Source organism: Budorcas taxicolor, chromosome X (genome assembly GCF_023091745.1).
Source record: "Budorcas taxicolor isolate Tak-1 chromosome X, Takin1.1, whole genome shotgun sequence".
Classification (NCBI taxonomy): Eukaryota; Metazoa; Chordata; class Mammalia; order Artiodactyla; family Bovidae; genus Budorcas; species Budorcas taxicolor.
This window is the reverse complement of record NC_068935.1, coordinates 114,939,788-114,960,386: the sequence shown is the minus strand read 5'-3', so window position 1 is coordinate 114,960,386 and position 20,599 is coordinate 114,939,788. Positions and strand designations below refer to the sequence as shown.

The 20,599-nt window shown below is 38.9% G+C and overlaps 1 protein-coding gene across 1 annotated transcript in view; it reads left to right on the top strand.

Annotated features, from left to right (window-relative positions):
• Window positions 1–981: 981 nt before the first annotated feature.
• Window positions 982–20,599, top strand: part of IL1RAPL1 (interleukin 1 receptor accessory protein like 1) — a 687,113-nt gene continuing 667,495 nt past the window's right edge. The window contains exons 1-2 of the mRNA XM_052662751.1: window positions 982–1,009; window positions 1,437–1,716. Coding sequence (XP_052518711.1) covers window positions 982–1,009; window positions 1,437–1,716 — 308 coding nt within the window. The remainder of the gene's footprint in view (window positions 1,010–1,436; window positions 1,717–20,599) is intronic.

Sequence of the window (20,599 nt, the reverse complement as noted above, 5' to 3'; positions counted from 1 at the left end):
CAATTAGTCCCCATGCCATCAGCTCCATGTCCCACCATGGTTTGTACTTTACTCTGCCTGATACTCCCAGAAATCAGGGCTAAGTAATGACCTGCCTCTGTCTCTGGCTGTGAAACCACTACTAAACATGACCTGCTTTTGTTGTACTACTTTCTGCCTTGTTTGGCTGTATAAGATTTACTCTTTACTTTATTAGTGTGTGCCCAGAGAGAAAAAAAAAAATCATACTCTAATTTGAATACAGAGAGTGTGTGTAGAGATTTGTTCAGTGCAACAGGTTATTGGAGTACTGAAGGATTGGCTAGGAAGAAAGAAAGATGTATTAGTCTGCTCGGGCTGCCGTAACAAAACACCATAGACTGGGTGGCCTACACAACAGAAATGTGTTACAGTTCTGGAGGCTGAGAAGTTCAAGTTTAAAATGCTGGCTGATTTGGTTTCTGGTGAGGGCCCTCTTTCCTGCTTGCTAATGGCCACCTTCTTGGTGTGTGCTCACGTGACATCTTCTCTATAAGCATGCAAGAGGAGAGAGACTGCAGGCTCTGGTGTTTCTTCTTGTAAAAGCACCACTCTCTTCCTAAGGGTTCTGCCCTCATGACTTCATATAAAGCTAATTACTTCCCCAAGGCCCCTCCATGTACCATTACATTCTCGATTAAGGCTTCAAAATATGAGTTTAAAGAGAACGCATTCAGTCCGTAGCAAAAGATAACCATAAAGAATAGAGGAATGGTTGCCATCACCCCTAGCTGAGAGAGAGCCTCCAAGGAGAAGCTCTCGTCCTCCATTCCCAGAGTGAAATCCAGACCTCACTGGGAAAAGGCAAGGCTTAAAGTCACTGAGATGACACCCTGGTAGAACTGGTTGGAAGTATGCCGTCTGCAATTGGACAGAGATGCCTTGCCCTCTAAGGTATCGGGGAAAGCTGTCCATAAGATGTCTCACCCGAGGCTCTGCTAAAAAGATTATCAAGCTGCTGCAATGCACACTGCAAGAGTCTTCCAAGCAAGTATGCTAGAGCCAGGGAGCAAAACCCTTTCCTTTGCAGTCTCTCTCCAGCACCCTTTACTAGGAAAACATACGTTCCAACTAGCAAAGGAAAATATTTCACAGGTCCGGACCTATTTTCAAAAAAACAGGCAAACATTTGGATTTAGAGTGGGAATGCCATAAGCCAGTAGCCATCACACTGATTAAAGTAAGAATAAGTATCATCAGAAGCAAACTAAGTGATGAATATATTGTTTGTTAATAGGATAAATTACTTTCCAGTGCCCTTCGGAGTTTTATCCATCACTGCACCATTTGTGCCTAGGGAAAAATTTTGTCCAATAGAGATGCTCAATAAATATTGTTGAATGAATAAATGAATAAATAACCTAATTGCTTCCATTGTTTTCTCTAATGTTTTTTCTCTTTCTCTCTTTTGACTATAGCTGATGGATGCACAGATTGGTCTGTCGATATCAAGAAATACCAAGTTTTGGTGGGAGAGCCTGTTCGCATCAAATGTGCACTCTTTTATGGTTATATCAGAGCCAATTACTCCCTAGCCCAAAGTGCTGGACTCAGTTTGATGTGGTACAAAAGCTCTGGTCCCGGAGACTTTGAAGAGCCAATAGCCTTTGATGGAAGTAGAATGAGCAAGGAAGAAGACTCCATTTGGTTCCGACCAACGTTACTGCAGGACAGTGGTCTTTATGCCTGTGTTATCAGGTATGCTTTTCATCTTGTTACTGTTCAATCAATGATATCACAGGTTGCTGTCTTATATACCTAGATTTTGTGGCTCTCTCTTTAACCTCAAGGTATTGTCTCAATATTTGTGTGTGTTGCTGCTTTTAAACATTTAGAATCTAAATCATAAAAAGATGGGATTGGAATTTATATTGAGACATTATTTCTGGCTTATGGAGAAAAGAGATACCATCTGGGTATCTACTTATGTTGCCAGAAATTACTAAACACTATGAAATAAAATTTATAGAGGAGGTGAAATGTTGCAAATAAAATGTAAGCAAAGACTTGCAGAAAGGATGCATAGTTTATTGCTAAATGGGTTGTAACATTCTGTTATTGCCCTTCACAGATAGTGCGCAGATACCTCTGGTTCACACACATCTGCAAAGATGATTTAAGTAACATGTGTGTGCACGGAAAGAGGAAAGCAACCTTGCCTTGTTAAAAGTACAGAGACTATGTTCCAGATCATTTTGTTAACTAAAAGTGCTGTGTGTGTATGCCTATGCGCTCAGTCGTGTCTGACTCTTTGTGACCCCATGGAATGTAGCCCACCAGGCTCCTCTGTCCATGGGATTCTCCAGGCAAGAATAGTGGAGTGGGTTCTCATTTCCTTCTCCAGGGGATCTTCCCAACCCAGGGATCGAACCCACATCTTCTGGTCTCTAGCATTGGCAGGTGGATTCTTTTACCTCTGAGCCACCTGGGAATCCATAAAAGTGCTGAGTCAATACAAAAATATTTTGGGTCTCCGCATGCCCTTACTCCACAAAGAAACTGGTCACACATCTACATATCTTTGTCTGCTTTGGGAAGAGACATATGTACTTTGCTTAATGATAATGCATTTAGACAATAGCCGTGTATCTTATTAGCAGTGAAAAATCTCAGTTTAAGCATTTAGCCCCACATGGACAATGAATCACACCCTGCATGAATGCTTGCAGATGTCATTAGACTATAAGAACATGGCATAGCAGGGTATAAGCATATAGGAGGAGGGTTTAAATCGATTCCTTTGTGTCCCTATTTCAACTTACTAAGAGAAAGCCAAATCTAAAGCAGTTGATTCTCAATTTGGAGAAACTCTCAGAATCATCTAGTATCTTTTTCAATTCAAAATATGACTTTCACTTCTGAAATTCTCACTGGCAGCTATTATTCCTCTAGCATAAGGATTGTGTCTCCCATTCACCATCAACCTAAAAGAATTACCTTTATGAAGAGTCATGGCTGCAGGTATGTTAGGTTGTCAAAATGGGTGAAAGCCACATGAAGGTTAAATATAATTTTATCTTTTAAACACCGTCAACATATAAGTTAGAGTTAAGATTGGAAAATAAAAGTGAATGCAAATAAAGTTCTGCTTGGGAAAAATGTCAAATGAATTATATTAATAAAAGAACAAATGCATTATTCCTTTGTCAGCTTTTGTTCTTTCCCTTAAAAAAGGGAATCCAACCCTTTTATGTTTCAACTTAATTATTAATAGAAGTAGTTTTTGTAGGTACAATGATAATTAATTGTTGTACTATGTTGGCGAAGAGCCGACCCATTGGAACAGACCCTGATGCTGGGAAAGATTGAGGGCAAGAGGAGAGGGGGGCAACAGAGAATGAGATGGTTGGATGGCATCACCAACTCAATAGACATGGGTTTGAGCAAACTCCAGGAGAAAGTTAAGGACAGGGAAGCCTGGTGTGCTGCAGTCCATGGGGTCACAAAGAGTCGGACACAACTGAGTGACTGAACAACAATATAGTTAGAGAGTACTGTTTGTACTGGCTATTCCTACTTGACTAATAATAATTTGATTTAATTTCACATCTGCATTTCTTTAAAAAAAAACATCATTTCTGATTGTTTATGCATGTGTAGAGGTGATTCTTTAAGACAGACCAATTTATGTCCTCCTTTATCTGAGATTAGAATTGAGCTGAATGTTCATAGTCTAACATTTCATTCTATTATTTATTATTGATGGGAAAATAGTGATGTGTTCAGATTAGTAACCTGAATTTCTAAAGCACTGAAGTTGCAATTCTTTGATGTATTTAAATATACATATTGGTCCAATGCTCTGAGAAACTGCACTAAAATGTCTCTGAATTTGTAGTTGCAATAATGAATCAAGGTCACAAAATTTTGGAACCATGACATTTGTCATATGTCTATGTGTCTACATTTTAATGGAAGGTTAAAGTAAAAGACAAACACCTTGAAGTTTGGATATGTGTCAAGCGGTATTCTAGAGGAAGCAATGAACTGCAGGAAAAGATGCTTTTGTCCCTGGAATTTGAGTGTTCCAGTTGATTTGAAGCTACTGTTGATCTGACTCCCTTTTCTCATTTGGAAAGCAGGACTCAAAATCATTATAAACAGCAGTTTAAGTAGAATGACTTGCTGTTGATGTGAAGGGAGCCCAGGGCTGTTGGTTGAATCACTGACACTTTGACACATTGTTAGCTCTCAGGCCACAAAATTGTCACCATTAGTTTTTAAATAATTCGTTTACAAAGAGTTTCACAAGTTTGAAAATGTTAGCTGCTACTCCAAGGCTCTAGTCTTTCTGATAAGCGCTCTGTGTTATTAACTTATCAATGAAATTGTTTAACGAGTGTTTTCACGTACAGCATTTACACCTAAATGATGGTCTTGGCCAAACCTGCCAGGCTCCCCTGTCCATGGAATTCTCCAGGCAAGAATACTGGAGTGAGTTGCCATTTCCTTCTCTATTACACCTAAATATGTACAATTAAATGATGTAAATAATGCAAACACCTAAAATTACTCTCAGCAAAATGAATAAGAACTTTCCTACTCCCATCTGTAAGTAGCCATCTTGGATAGAATAATAACCACATCATTCTTTGTTCTGTAGTACCTGGCTCTTTACTCAATTTTCTCCTCCTCGAATGTTTATTTTTACATGAAAAAGTGAGTAAAGGAGAGATGCGTAATAATTTCTTTTCTTTTTCTTTCATTGCCATTTAAAGATTAAGTTTACTTTTTAAAAGAAAAAAAAAATTTCTTATCCTCTTGACTCCCAATTTTTAAATACGCCTCTTCTGAGTTATACTCTTTTAACAGTTTCATATGCATATCTGGCTGGTGCTCATGTAAGCAATTTAATGCCCCCTGAATTGTAACAGACTAAGTTGTTTGTCACTCTATTTTTTGACTAAAATTGTATTTTGTAGATTCATATTCATTTGCAAGATATAGTATAGGGAGGTCCCATGAATCCTTTAGCCAGTTTCCATCAGCAGTGACAGTTTGCAAAACTATAGTACAAAATCATAATCAGAATATTGATAATGCTACATTCAAGATACAGAACAATATCATCACCTCCAGGATCCCTTCTGTTGTCCATATTCACTTCCCTACCCCAGTCCCAAATCCCTGGCAAACACTAATCTGTTCTCCATATCTACCTTTTGTAATTCAAGAATGTTTTATAAATGGAATCATAGAGGATATCACCTTTTGGAATTGGGTTTTTCAGTCAACATAATTCCTTTGAAATTCATCCAGGTTGTTCAACGTAGTCTGTTCTTGTTTATTGTTAAGTAATGTTACATGGTATGGACATTACCACAGTGTTTATTCACTCATTGAAGGACATCTCTGTTGTTTCCATTTTTGGCTATTGAAAATAAATCTTCTGTGAATACCCATGTACATTTTTAGTGAATATAAGTTTTCATGTATCTGCAATAGATGCTCCAGAGTGAACTTGAGTGGTATGAGAGTTGCATGTTTAGTTATATAAGAATTGAAAGTCACTGAGTCATGTCGGACTCTTTGTGACCCCATGGACTGCACAGTCCATGGAATTCTCCAGGCCAGAATACTGGAGTGCATAGCCTTTCCTTTTTCCAGGGGATTTTTGTAAACCAGGGATTGAACCCAGGTCTGCCACATTGCAGGTGGATTCTTTACCAGCTGAGCCACAAGGGAAGCCTGAGAATACTGGAGTGTGTAGCCTGTCCCTTCTCCAGAGGATCTTCCCGACCCAGAGTCTCCTGCATTGCTGGCAGATTCTTTACCAACTGAGCTATCAGGGAAGCCCTGTCATATAAGAAACTGCTATATTATTTTCCAGAGTAGCTGTACCATTTTATTACATTCCCACCAGCAATATGCAAGTGATCTGGTTTATCCACATGCTTGCAGCATTTGGTATTGTCACTATTGTTCATTGTAACCATCAGTATATCTTGATATCTTGTGATTTTAATTTTCATCTCCCTAATGGCTAATGGTGGGATTTTGTGTCCTGATTTGCCATTTCTGTGCTCATCAGTGAAATATCTGTTTCTGTCTTTTGACCATTTTATAACTGAATTATTTGTGTTCTAACCGTTGAGTTTTGAGCATTCTTTATATATTCTAGGTAGTAATCCTCTTTTGGATATGTGGCTTGCAAATATTTTCTGTCAATCTGTAGTTTGTCTTCTCATCCTCATAGCAGGCTTTTTTGCAGAGAAAAAGTTTTTATTTTTTTCCTTTTATGGATTGTGCTTTTGATACAAAATATAGGAACTCTTTCCATAGTCTATATACTTACACTTTTCTTTTTAAAATTATTGGAGTTTTAACCACTAGTTTTATAGCTTTAAATTTTAATCTCTGCTCCATCTTGAATTAATATTTACATATGGTATACAGTTTATTTTGGTCAAGGTGTAGATTTTTGAGTAGATATCCAGTTGCTCCAGCATCATTTGTTGAAAACGTCTAGCTTCCTCCATGGAATTGCTTTTGCACGTTTATACAAAATCAGTTGGGTGGATTTGTGAGGGCAGCAGATGAGATGGTTAGGTAGCATAACTGGCTCAATGGATATGAATTTAAGCAAACTTCTGAAGATAATGGAGGACAGAAGAGCCTGGTGTACTACAGTCCATGGAGTTACAAAGAGTTGGACATGACGTAGGAACTGAACAACAACAACCAGTTTCTCGATTCAGTATTATATACCTTTGATCTATGTACCTGTTCCTTGGCTAGTACCACTCTGTCTTGCTTAGTGTAGCTATAGCTATATAGTAGGACTAGATGCCTTAATTTTCAAGATTCTTTTAGCTGTTGTAAGGCCTGTTCCTCTCCAGATAAATTTTAGCATAAGCTTATGTATGTCTAAAAAAAAACATACTGGAATAATATTGATACGAATGGAATTAAACCTATATAACTCAATTAGCTGTGAAAAGAGAAGCGAAAAGCAAAGGAGAAAAGGAAAGATATAAGCATCTGAATGCAGAGTTCCAAAGAATAGCAAGAAGAGATAAGAAAGCCTTCCTCAGTGATCAATGCAAATAAATAGAGGAAAACAACAGAATGGGAAAGACTAGAGATCTCGTCAAGAAACTTTGAGATACCAAGGGAACATTTCATGCAAAGATGGGCTCCATAAAGGACAGAAATGGTTTGGACCTAACAGAAGCAGAAGATATTAAGAAGAGGTGGCAAGGATACACAGAAGAACTGTACAAAAAAGATCTTCATGACCAAGATAATCATGATGGTGTGATCACTCACCTAGAGCCAGACATCCTGGAATGTGAAGTCAAGTGGGACTTAGAAAGCATCACTACGAACAAAGCTAGTGGGGGTGATGGAATTCCAGTTGAGCTATTTCAAATCCTGGAAGGTGATGTTGTGAAAGTGCTGCACTCAATATGTCAGCAAATCTGGAAAACTCAGCAGTGGCCACAGGACTGGAAAAGGTCAGTTTTCATTCCAATCCCAAAGAAAGGCAATGCCAAAGAATGCTCAAACTACCACACAATTGCACTTATCTCACACGCTAGTAAAGTAATGCTCAAAATTCTCCAAGCCAGGCACAATAAAGAAAGTTGAGAAGCAAAGAATTGATGCTTTTAAACTATGGTGTTGGAGAACTCTCTTGAGAGTCCCTTGGACTGCAATGAGATCCAACCAGTCCATTCTGAAGGAGATCAGCCCTGGGATTTCTTTGGAAGGAATGATGCTAAAGCTGAAAGTCCAGTACTTTGGCCACCTCATGCGAAGAGTTGACTCATTGGAAAAGACTCTGATGCTGGGAGGGATTGGGGGCAGGAGGAAAAGGGGACAACAGAGGTTGAGATGGCTGGGTGGCATCACCGACTCAATGGACGTGAGTTTGAGTGAACTCCGGGAGATGGTGATGGACAGGGAGGCCTGGCATGCTGCAATTCATAGGGTCGCAAAGAGTTGGACACAACTAAGTGACTGAACTGAACTGAACTGAACTCAGTTTGAGGAAAATTGTTGTCTTTATGTTGGAACCCACAATCTATGAGTGCAGTAGGTCTCTGCATTTATTTATTTCTTCTTCATTAGCACTTTGTATTTTTCAGCATACAATCCTGTACACATTTTGCAAAATTTATACATAAGTGTTTCATTTTCTTTGGTGTATTTCTAAATGATAGTGCCTTTTGAATTTCATTTTCAACATGCACATTGTTAGCATTGTTAGAAGTATGATTGATTTTTTTATTGGAGTAAGGCTGCTTTATACTGCTGTGTCAGTTTCTGCTGTAAAGCAAAGTGAATCAGACAGAGGATGATTGATTTTTCTGTGTTAATTTCTTTCTAAAAGCGTACTTTTCCAAATTACATATATATAATGTATTTTATCTAGTATCTAGTTCCTTTGTCCAAGTCTTGATTTTCTCTTTAGAGACTAATTCTTCTTTCTCATCTATCAAAAGGTGCTCAGTTAAATCCATTTTCTCAGTCATCCATTTCAGAAACATCGACTGATCACCAGGTGATATGCTAATGCTAGAATTACAAAGACTCTAAAAGAAACATTTTTTACCTTCAAATCGTTTGCATGAGAGAAAATAAGTGTGCAATAAATTATTATAGATACTGTGTCACAGTTTAAAATAGAATGTGGTTCTGTCAAGATAGAGCAGCTGCCTTCCTCACAGTCCTCCCCCTTACAATTGAAAAGGCAGATATAACCCAACAAAGAAACATAGCAGGTTGTGTGAAAGGTGGTAAGAAGGATTGACTAGGGACCTCAGGACTTGAGACATAACATGACCACACTGCTTCAGTTAACCATCCAGATAATATTGGCAGGACCAAAGCAGGCAGCTTTGGTCCCTGTGCTGTGGTGTTGGAGAAGACTCTTGAGAGTCCCTTGGACAGCAAGGAGATCAAACCAAGTAATCCTAAAGGAAATCAACCCTGACTGCTCATTGGAAGGACTGATGCTAGAGCTGATGCAAGTGAAAGAGGAGAGTGAAAAAGTTGGCTTAAAACTCAACATTCAGAAAACTAAGACCATGGCATCCGGTCCTATCACTTCATGGCAAATAGATGGGGAAACAGTGGAAACAGTGGCAGACTTTTTTCTGGGCTCCAAAATCACTGCAGATGGTGATTGCAGCCATGAAATTAAAAGACACTTACTCTTTGGAAGAAAGTTATGACCAACTTAGACAGCATATTAAAAAGCAGAGACATTAGGTTGCTAACAAAGGTCCATCTAGACAAGGCTATGGTTTTTCCAGTGGTCATGTATGGATATGAGTCAGTTTCAGTTTCAGTTCAGTCACTCAGTCATGTCTGACTCTTTGCGACCCCATGAACCGCAGCATGCCAGGTCTCCCTGTCCATCACCAACTCCCGGGGTCCACCCAAACCCATGGCCGTTGAGTTGGTGATGCCATCCAGCCATCTCATCCTCTGTTGTCCCCTTCTCTTCCTGCCCTTAATCTTTCTCAGCATCAGGGTCTTTGGAAATGAGTCAGCTCTTCGCATTAGGTGGCCAAATTATTGGAGTTTCAGCTTCAACCATCAATCCTTCCAATGAACACCCAGGACTGATCTCCCTTAGGATGGACTGGTTGGATCTCCTTACAGTCCAAGGGACTCTCAAGAGTCTTCTCCAACACCACAGTTCAAAAGCATCAATTCTTCGGTGCTCAGCCTTCTTCACAGTCCAACTCTCACATCCATACGTGACCACTGGAAAAACCATAGCCTTGACTAGACAGACCTTTGTTGGCAAAGTAATGTCTCTGCTTTTTAATATGCTGTCTAAGTTGGTCATAACTTTCTTCCAAAGAGTAAATGTCTTTTAATTTCATGGCTGCAATCACCATCTGCAGTGATTTTGGAGCCCAGAAAAATAAACTCAGCCACTGTTTCCACTGTTTCCCCATCTATTTGCCATGAAGTGATGGGACCAGATGCCATGATCTTAGTTTTCTGAATGTTGAGCTTTAAGCCAACTTTTTCACTCTCCTTTTTCACTTTCATCAAGAGGCTCTTTAGTTCTTCTTCACTTTCTGCCATAACGGTGGTGTGTGAGAGTTGAACTATAAAAAAAGCTGAGCGCCAAAGAATTGATGCTTTTGAACTGTGGTATTGGAGAAGACTTGGACTGCAAGGAGATCCAACCAGTCCATCCTAAAGGAAATCAGTCCTGAATAGTCATTGGAAGGACTGATGTTGAAGCTGAAACTCCAAAACTTTGGCCACCTAATGCGAAGAGCTGACTCATTTGAAAAGAACCTGATGCTGGGAAAGATTGAAGGCAGGAGGAGAAGGGGACAACAGAGGATGAGATGGTTGGATGGCATCACCGACTCAATGAACATGAGTTTGAGTAAACTCTGGGAGTTGGTGTTGGACAGGGAGGCCTGGCATGCTGCAGTCCATGGGATTGCAAAGAGTCAGACGTGACTGAGCAACTGAGCTGAACTGATAATCCAATAAAATTTAAAAAAAAAAAAAAACTATTGGTGACTATGTACCATGTCAGATCTGTTAAATAACAGATGTCAGATGATTCTTTTTAAAAATTAATTTAAAATTAATTATTTATTAAAATTAATTTATTTATTTTAATTGGAGGCTAATTACTGTACAATATTGTAGTGATTTTTGCCATACATTGACATGAATCAGCCATGGGTGTACATATGTTCCCCATCCTGAACCCCCTCCCACCTCCCTCCCCATACCATCCCTCAGGGTCATCCCAGTGCACCAGCCCTGAGCACCCTGTCTCATGCATCGAACATGAACTGGAGATCTATTTCACATATGATAATATAAATGTTTCAATGCTATACTCTCAAATCATCCCACCCTTACCTTCTCCCACAGAGTCCAAAAGTCTGTTGTTTACATCTGTGTCTCTTGTTGTCTCGCATATAGGGTCATCACTGCCATCTGTCTAAATTCCATATATATGTGTTAATACACTGTATTGGTGTTTTTCTTTCTTACTTACTTCACTCTGTATAATAGGCTCCAGTTTCATCCAACTCATTAGAACTGATTCAAATGCATTCTCCTTAATAGCTGAGTAATATTCCATTGTGTATATGTATCACAGCTTTCTTATCCATTTGTCTGCCAATGGACATCTAGGTTGCTTCCATGTCCTGGCTATTGTAAACAGTGTTGCAGTGAACATTGGTGTACACATGTCTGTTTCAATTCTGGTTTCCTCAGTGTGTATGCCCAGCAGTGGGATTGCTGGGTCATGATGATTCTTTTATGCAGTCAGTTTATTAATCATTGCTCCCTGATTATTATTACAGTAGCTTCACTTAGTAAGTATTTAATGACACAAAAAATAATTCCAAACATTTTCACCAGCACTAGAGGTATATTTTCAGTTTCCTAATAGTCTCTTCTTTCTGTTTGCCCAAAAGACACATTGACTTCAACATGTACCAAAATGTATTTTGATACTTACTTCAACAAAGCTGTCTCCTCCTCGGATGTTTCCTTTTTTAATGCATAGAATCACTGTTATTCCAGCAACACTATCTAGAAAATTATCACTTATCATTCTTTAGCTTGTCTTAATTGCTACCAAGATCTGTCTGATCTACCCTTAGAAATGTCTTTTGGATTTATTCTTTGTTGTTCATGCTAATTTCTACTCTGCCCTCTTAAATGAGGACACTGTGAGTGCACTGTCCTCTTAAATGGTTTCTCTGCCTCCAGATTTTTCCTGTTAGTGTTACCGTTCCTCACTGCTGTGGAATTACATGTCCACAACAAAGATCTTATTAAATTTCTCTACCTAAAAGTTCTTAATAGGCCTTGATACTCAATATGAAGTCTGAAGACTTTGTTTGACATACATGTCCCTTTATAACCCAGCTGCAACTTTTCCTTCTACACTCATCTTTGGTGTTTGTCTCCGTGGATACTTTGTGCTATGTTCTCACCATCCTGCCTGCTGTTTGCAGATTAAAGTATAAATTTACCTTACCCTTTTACTTTTTGTTCCTTCATCTGAAATCCCATTTTTTCACTGCTATCTGAAGAATATAGAGCTATTTCTTACAGAAGATCGAGTATGTGTTCATTGTCTTGTGTGAGCTGGACTTGACTGGGTGGGTCGCCTGCTAATTTTTGACCGTAGTCACTTGAAGCTGGAATCAACTGGATACAGGATTTGCTCTGTCCGTAATCCTCAGGGCCTCCATGTAGTCTTTCCAGCTGTCTCTCCGGCAAGATAACCAGGCATTTTATAGGGCAACTCAGAAAGTATGGAGACTTATCAAGCTTCTATTTGTATCATGCTTACTAATATATCCAACTAGTCGAGTCTAGAGCTAATAGGGAAGAAAACTTTACAAGAGCTTGAGTTGCACAAGATGTGGTTTTTCGGTGGGACCACCAAAATAACAGTACAGCAGAGTCTGCCTGTTAGCCTCTAGTAATCCATGCCCTGACACATACAAAATATACTCACCCTATTCCTAAGAGCCCTGGAATCTTATTATGACCTCAAGATAAGGCTAGAAGTCCAGGGTCTCATTCTTGTCTTGTTCAGTCACTCATTCGTGTCCAATTCTTTGCAACCCCATGGACTGCAGCATGGCAGGCTTCCCTATCCTTCACCATCTCTGGGAGCTTGCTCAAACTCATGTCCATTGAGTCAGTGATGCCATCCCACCATCTCATCCTCTGTCATCCCCTTCTCCCGCCTTCAATCTTTCCCAGCATCAGGGTCTTTCCCAATGAGTTAGTTCTTCGCTTCAGGTGACCAAAGTATTGAAGCTTCAGCTTCAGCATCAGTTCTTCCAATGAATACAGGGTTGATTTCCTTTAGGATTGACTGGTTGGATCTCCTTGCAGTCCAAGGGCCTCTCAAGATTCTTCTCCAGCACCACAGTTCAAAAGCATCAGTTCTTTGGTGTTCAGCCTTCTTTATGGTCCAACTCTCACATCCATACATGACTACTGGAAAAACCATACCTTTGACTAGATGAACCTTTGTCACCAAGGTGATCTCTGCTTTTTAATATGCTGTCTAGGTTTGTCATAACTTTTCTTCCTAGGAGCAAACGTCTTTTAATTTCATGGCTACAGTCACCATCTACAGTGATTTTGGAGCCCAAGAAAATAAAGTCTGTCACTATTTCCATTTTTTCCCCTTCTATTTGCCATGCATGAAGTGATGGGACTGGATGCCATGATCTTAAAAACTGATTCCATGAGTTTTTTGAATGTTGAATTTTAAGCCAGCTTTTTCACTGAATCTCATTACTTATGTGTGAAGGTTCTTCATGCCTAATTCCTTAAGTACAGCTGTTCAGGAGTTGCTCCTCTTGAGGTCTGTGAACTCGAAAGACTCGTTATCTAACCTTTATACACCCAACATTCTGTGGTCAGACAAGAATAAGGTAACTAAATTAAATAATCCTATTTAAAATGGGTGGAAGGTGGGGAGGGAGGTGGGAGGGGGTTCGGGACGGGGGGACACATGTACACCTGTGGCTGATTCATGTCAATGTATAGCAAAAACTACTACAATATTGTAAAGCAATTAGCCTCTAATTAAAATAAATAAACTTAAAAAGAAAAAATAATTTTAAAAAATGGGTGGAAGGTACAGAGCAGCTGCTGTCCTATAGCCATTCTGAAATCCAGCTGGGCACACATCAGCAGCAACTGGTTAGGGCCCAGTTCTGTTAGTGGGATTGGTTCTCTGTGGTTCTTGGGTCCATCACCTGTTTTCCATGTAATGTTAAGGGGCCCAGTAGCTTCTTTTCAACTTAAACTTTATCAACAACATAGTAAGATTCCTTAAAATGCTGTGCACCTTTTATGTATTTAATTATGTAGATGTTCCATTTAACAGAGGCCACACCAATAACATTTGGGTTGGCCAAAGAGTTCCTTTGTTTGGGGTACATTGTTCAATAAAGATCTTCATGAAAGTGAAAAATGTCTTGCATTTCTGCCTAACCCTGAATGAGCTTTTGGACCAAACAAATATATTTAAAACTAATATCTCTCTACTTTCAAGTCAGGATGCTGGAAGATAGTACACCGAATTCTTAGACGCCCCTTTGCTCAGCTAGTCTTAGTGTGTGCCTCATAACTTCACAGCTAAGTATCTTAGGTTTTTCCTCCAAGACCCTTTAAGCAACTTTTTATGGATGATAGAGTATGCATAGCATCCCAAACTTACTATCACTGACATGATTTCCCCTCAAAATCAGTGTGAGATAGTGTTTGTCACTGAGAATGTACACACAAAATAGTTACTGAATAAAATACTTAGTGATTGGAGCTAATGTTCTTAGAATGCCTTGTAGAAAACACTGGCATAGCCAAAATTACACCACTCACTGATTCCTATCATTTTCCATGAAGAAACTAAAACAATTATGTTTCTTATGACATCTTTTCTGAAACTAACACCAGTTATGGACTGCTTTTGGTATTCCAATTTTATTTTCTTCCTATAATAGACCTTCACTGTTACCAGGTGGAAGTAAACGGTACTAATAAGTTAGGCCTAAAAAATCAACAAGGAACAGCTTTTAGTAGAAATAACTTTTCATTCATTTTAATCTGTATGATAGTATATAATTTTAGTATGTATTACTGTTTTATGTGATTGTTGCTTAAAAATCAAGTCATTTGGGATCAAAGGATAAATAATGTTAGCATCATTTTAGAAAGTCTTCAACATTAATGCTGCAAGGAGTCTTCATTTGTTCTAGGGCAATCAAAGTGCATATAAATGTTTTATATCCTACCCAGCGATCTTAATGATCAGATGCATATGTGTCTCAAGGACATGAAGTAGGTTCACTTTTTGGTCTCCTAATTGTTAAACTATCTCTTTTGATTGAAGCCACAGTATACCCTTGAGAATATCACCTTTAATTTATAGGTTATAAAAAATGCAGTTACGTCCTACATAAGGTAGCCCTTTAAACAATCCATATACGATTGGAAGTCTTTAAAATAAGGTTTCAAGTCTGGATGCAGTGTCTTTTATGGATGATAAACTGAAATTACAGAGCTGCACATCAGTTATTCTTACCGTCATCTTTTGGTGGGAACCTATGTTTCTTGCCATAATAGGCTTCATAGAGAATTTTCAGTTGTATAATTCTAATAATACTTGGAGATCATGCTGAGGTGGTAAATCAACCAGATCCAATAGTGAAGTTTACCCTTCTTTCCATGCCTGAGACATGAAGATGTTTTCTAAATGATCAAACTATATTTAAATAGGGCAATGATAAGGCAAATTGTTGTCCGAGTGCTTTCTTTTCAGAAACAACAAACCCCATTGTTGCAAGTAAAAGCCTAAAGCTGTGTGAATTGCCTAGTCAGTTTATGGATTTTTTAAAGCATCCTGAAAATAAATGCACACCACAGCCATTTTTTTAATACTAAGAAGATGAAATAAATTCTGCTCAAGTGATGTTAGGGTAGTTTCTTAGATCACTGGATTAAGAAAAGTTTTGTCTTATCTTTCCAAGCCTTATAAGAGAGGAAGTTTTGAGAAGTGTTTCAAATCAATGGTGTCAGGTTCAGGGAAGAGAGAGAGACTTATAAATTTTCTGCAAAAAGTATCAAACCAGTATGGAATTGGTGGGCTACTGGAAAAAGTAACAATAACCTAATGACTGTAGAAAAGACAATAAAGAGATTGTTCATAGAAGGGTTCACAAAGAGCTTGCAATTTGAGCAGGACTTTGAAAAATAAACACAAGGCTAGGGGAAGTATAATGGAGAAAATTTTCCCTGTCAGAAAGGTCTCATGACAACACAGATGTAGAGAACAAATATATGGACACCAAAGGTGAAAGGGGTTAGGTGGGATAAATTGGGAGATTGGGATTGATGTATATACACTATTGATACTATGTATAAAATAGATAACTAATGAGGACCAACTGGATAGCACAGGGAACTCTACACAATGCTCTGTGGTGACCTAAATGGAAAGAAAATCCAAAAAAGAGGGCATATGAATATTTGATTCATTTTGCTGTACAGTGGAAACTAACACAACATTGTAAAGCAACTATACTCCAATAAATTTTTAAAAAAAAGACTAATGTAAGAAAAATTAAACAATGACCTAGAACAAGGGTTGGCAAACTATTTTCTGTAAGGGGCCAGATGGTATAAATTTTAGCATTTACAGACAATATAGTCTCTGTTGCAGATATTCAACTCTGCTGTTGCAGCAGGAAGGAGTCACAGACAATACATAAGGGAATGAGTGTGGCTATGCTCAAAAACACTTTCCAAAGTGATGGAGGTATTTAGCCTGCAGACTGTTTGCTGATCTCTGGTCTAGAAAATGGCTTCCAACCTGCATATAGTTAAGCCAAGAGTAGAAACTGCTATTGTTATTCACAAAGGCAAAAAGAAAAACATAGTCTATTTGTAACAGAGTGATTAGATCAGTTTTGTTGGAAAATGGGGTTTTGGAGATATGATGAAAGAGAAGACTTGTAAAGATAGGTAAAACAGATGCTAAGACCTAAATGGCAGATAAGTATAAAGCAAGGATTAGCAAGATAAAGCAGTTTTTTTTTTTCCAGAATTATGTTACAGCAGGTATGTGAATGTTTACAGAAATGGGAATGTGGAAAACAGATGTGGAGTTTTTGCAATAATTGGGTCATGGAGTTATGGGGACTATGGTTAGAGTATGAATGATAAGAAAAACAAGGAAAAAATGGTTCAAGATCACTTTTGGAAGTTAAAAATACATCACAGCTAGTGCTTTACTGGATGTTGCTATGGGAAACAAATAAAAGAAAAGAAAAAAAACAAGAGGTAAATCATACTAGTTTTCCAGTATAAACCTAAATTTTTTCACTGCAAAATCTGAGGGTCTTGATAAATAAAATTGCCTTAGTGTTAAACCATTATTCTAGAGAAGTCTTTGGAGAAGGCAATGGCACCCCACTCCAATACTCTTGCCTGGAAAATCCCATGGATGGAGGAGCCTGGTGGGCTGCAGTCCATGGGGTCGCTAAGAGTCGGACACGACTGAGCGACTTCACTTTCACTTTTCACTTTCATGCATTGGAGAAGGAAATGGCAACCCTCTCCAGTGTTCTTGCCTGGAGAATCCCAGGGATGGGGGAGCCTGGTGGACTGCCATCTATGGGGTTGCACAGACTCAGACACGACTGAAGCGACTTAGTAGTAGTAGTAGTAGTAGTAGTAGTAGTAGTAGTAGTAGGGAAGTCTTAAATAGAGTTATCTACCATTGCTCCCTGACACAGCACTTGAATAAAGAGATCTGGCGTCCTTTCTAGGTTCTGTGTTAGTCTACTTACTAGTCTTTAAAAAAAATTGAAATCCATACTTTGTTCAGATTTCTTTTTTAGACCATTAGCTCCATAAGGGCAGAGATTTAACATCTTGTTCATCTTTGCATCTCTGGTTATGCATATATGACCATTGAGATCTGAGCAAAGAAAAATGGTTTGATCAGTTGTCAGGTTTGAGAACAGGCTATTTGTATATAACAGGAATTTAGAAGTAACCATAATTTAAGTGTGAGGAACTTTCTGCTCAAAGGTTCCAGAATCAAAATTCCAGATATAGGCAGTTTGGAGCTTGCATGATGTCTATTGTCTAGGCCTCAGGTTTGTTTACTGTCTCCACTCTGTCCTCCCTGGGGTATGATCCTCATCTTTGTTTTCCAGGATGAAGCTCTATCCATCATCTCCATGTTATTATAAGCAGCAGTATGTAGTGAAAGGAACAAGGAACATGGCTCTTTCTGCTTTTAAGGACAAGACACAGAGGTTATCTGCTTAACTTCTCCTTACATCTCATTGGCTAGAACTTGTTTGCATAATTATTAATACATCAAATGGTAGTGGTGGCTGGGATATGTAGTTTTATTAGTAGTACCCATATGCCTCCTAACAATATAGAGGTCTATTACCGGGGATCTTAAATTATTTCCCTAAAAAACCAAAGCCCAAGACAGGGATTCTTGTGCAAATGGTCTACTGAGGCGTATACTCAGCATTAAACCTACAAGGGGAAAAACCAGGAAAAGAAGAGTTTTCAAAAGTCTAGACTTATCCTGATCCCACAGGGAGCTGTGAAACATAAACTGCACCACATAATTTGTCCTCCCTTGAAGCAAAGGGGCAGGGCCAGGACTCTGCAGTCACCCCTATCCAGATGGCTCTTGTCATTGCTAAGATGAGTCTCTAGAAAAGGATACAGGTGTGAGCTTTGTCCAGTCAACACTCACAGTGGCTGAAGTATGGGTACAACAGCTGGTGAAGCAATTCTGAGAGGAACACCAAAAGTATCTGCTACACTGAGGAAGAAGGGGAAACAGATATTGAGGGGAAATTAGTAGCCGATTTTGGCACAGCGAAGAAGCATCCCCTCACATATATTGTAATGACTCAATATCCTGTTTTTGCCATGTGAAACTGTGAAAGTGTTAGTCGCTCAGTCCTGTCTGACTCTTTGTGACCCCATGGACTGTAGCCCATCAGGCTCCTCTGTCCATGGGATTCTCCAGGCAAGAATACTGGAGTGGGTAACCATGCCCTTTTGCCAGGGGATCTTCCTGAACTGAGCATCAAACCCATGTCTCTTGCATTGCAGGCAGATTCTTTACCATCTGAGCCACCAGGAAATCCCCAATTTTGTGCCTTGCATGTGGTAAATATTCTGTCAGTGTTTGTTGAATGAATAATGAATATTCTTTTTAAAATGTTTATTTATTTATTTTCATTGGAGGATAATTGTACTTCCTTTACAATATTGTAATGTTTTTTGCCATACATCCACATGAATTGGCCACAGGTACACTCCAGTGTTCTTGCCTGGAGAATCCTAGGGATAGAGGAGCCTTGTGGGCTGCCGTCTGTGGGGTCGCACAGAGTCGGACACGACCGAAGTGACTTAGCAATAGCATACATATGTCCCCTCCATCCTGAACCCCCTCCTGCCTCCCTTCCCAATGCTATTCCCTCCAGGTTGTCACAGATCACTGGCTTGGGGTGCCCTGCTTCATGCACTGAACTCACACTGGTCATCCATTTTACATATGGTAATGTACATGTTTCAATGCTATTCTCTCCCATCATCCCATCCTGTCCTTCTCTCACTAAATACAAAAGTCTGTTCTTTAAGTCCATGTCCCTTTGCTGCCCTGCACATAGTATCATTGGTACCATCTTTCTAGATTCCATATATATGATTTTTGTCTTTCTCTTTCTGACTTACTGCACTCTGTATAATAGGCTTTAGGTTCATCCACCTCATTAGAACTGACTCAAATGCATTCCTTTTTATAGCTGAGTAATATTCCATTGTGAAGATGTACCACAACTTCTTTACCCATTCACCTGCCTATGGACATCTAGATTGTTTCCATGTCCTAGCTATTGTGTAAATAGTGCTAGTAATTAATATTCTTGAGCAAACTTCTATTTTTTTTATTTGCACAGCCTTCCTTCTTTAACATTTCTGAAAGGATTAAGCAGTATTAGTATTCTGAATACTACCATGCTTCCCCCCAACATATGCATATGCATCATGCCCTCAATACTCTCTGTCTGTCCAGAATCACTCAGAACCAATTATGAATTACTTCGTCAACCTGAAGAAGGATTGGCTGGACAAATCCTTGTTCTCACAAATACTTCTAGTTCTGGTTCCAGGAAAACTTGTCATTCTCCAGGAAAGGAATAGACAACTAGCTTGCTCTCATTAGCAAATATACACATTTCATGTAGTTATCATCTCTAAAGCTTAGGTGAAGAATCAGTAAGACCTTTGTCATCAGTTACCATGGCCTCAATTTCTGCAGGTTTTACAGTAGCATTTCTGGCTTTCAGGAGGGTCTCCATTTAGTAACTGCTTCATGATATAGAATCTAATGTTATAAAATGAAACTTAAAAATAAATTGAATAAAGACTCAACTGATTGCTTTATATCTCACAGTTACAGATCCCCATTTTCTCCTATGAATGATATAAAAGATGATTGTATAAAAGAGTCAGGGTTATAAAGTAATTGAGTAACATTTGCAATATGGTCCAGTGGTTTCAGGAAAATGTTTTATATTGCCCTAAAGGCCAAAAAGGAAAAAAGGAAAAGAAATGGAAACATCACTTTAAATCAATATCACATCATTAGCTATAGTTCATATTATAGAAGGCTGACTTCAGTAAGATAGTTTATTCTTTTGTGTAAAGTAAATTTAAGCTATGCAATCTTGAACTTGTATGACAGTTTCAGGGTTTGTCAAGCCCCAGATGCAGTGCTTAGCATGTGGTTTCCATTCACAAGGTCACTCCATATAGTCCTAGTACAGCCATAGACCTGAATTTTAAATGTTATTTAATTTGAATAGCCACATGAGGCTCTTAGCCTTTGTTTTGAAATGGTGAAATAAAATCGTTATTGGCTTTTTCCTATAATATGTTTAGGCTTCCCTGGTGGGTCAGACGGTAAAGCGTCTGCCTACAATGTGGGAGACCTGGATTCGATCCCTGGGTTGGGAAGATCCTCTGGAGAAGGAAATGGCAACCCACTCCAGTACTCTTGCCT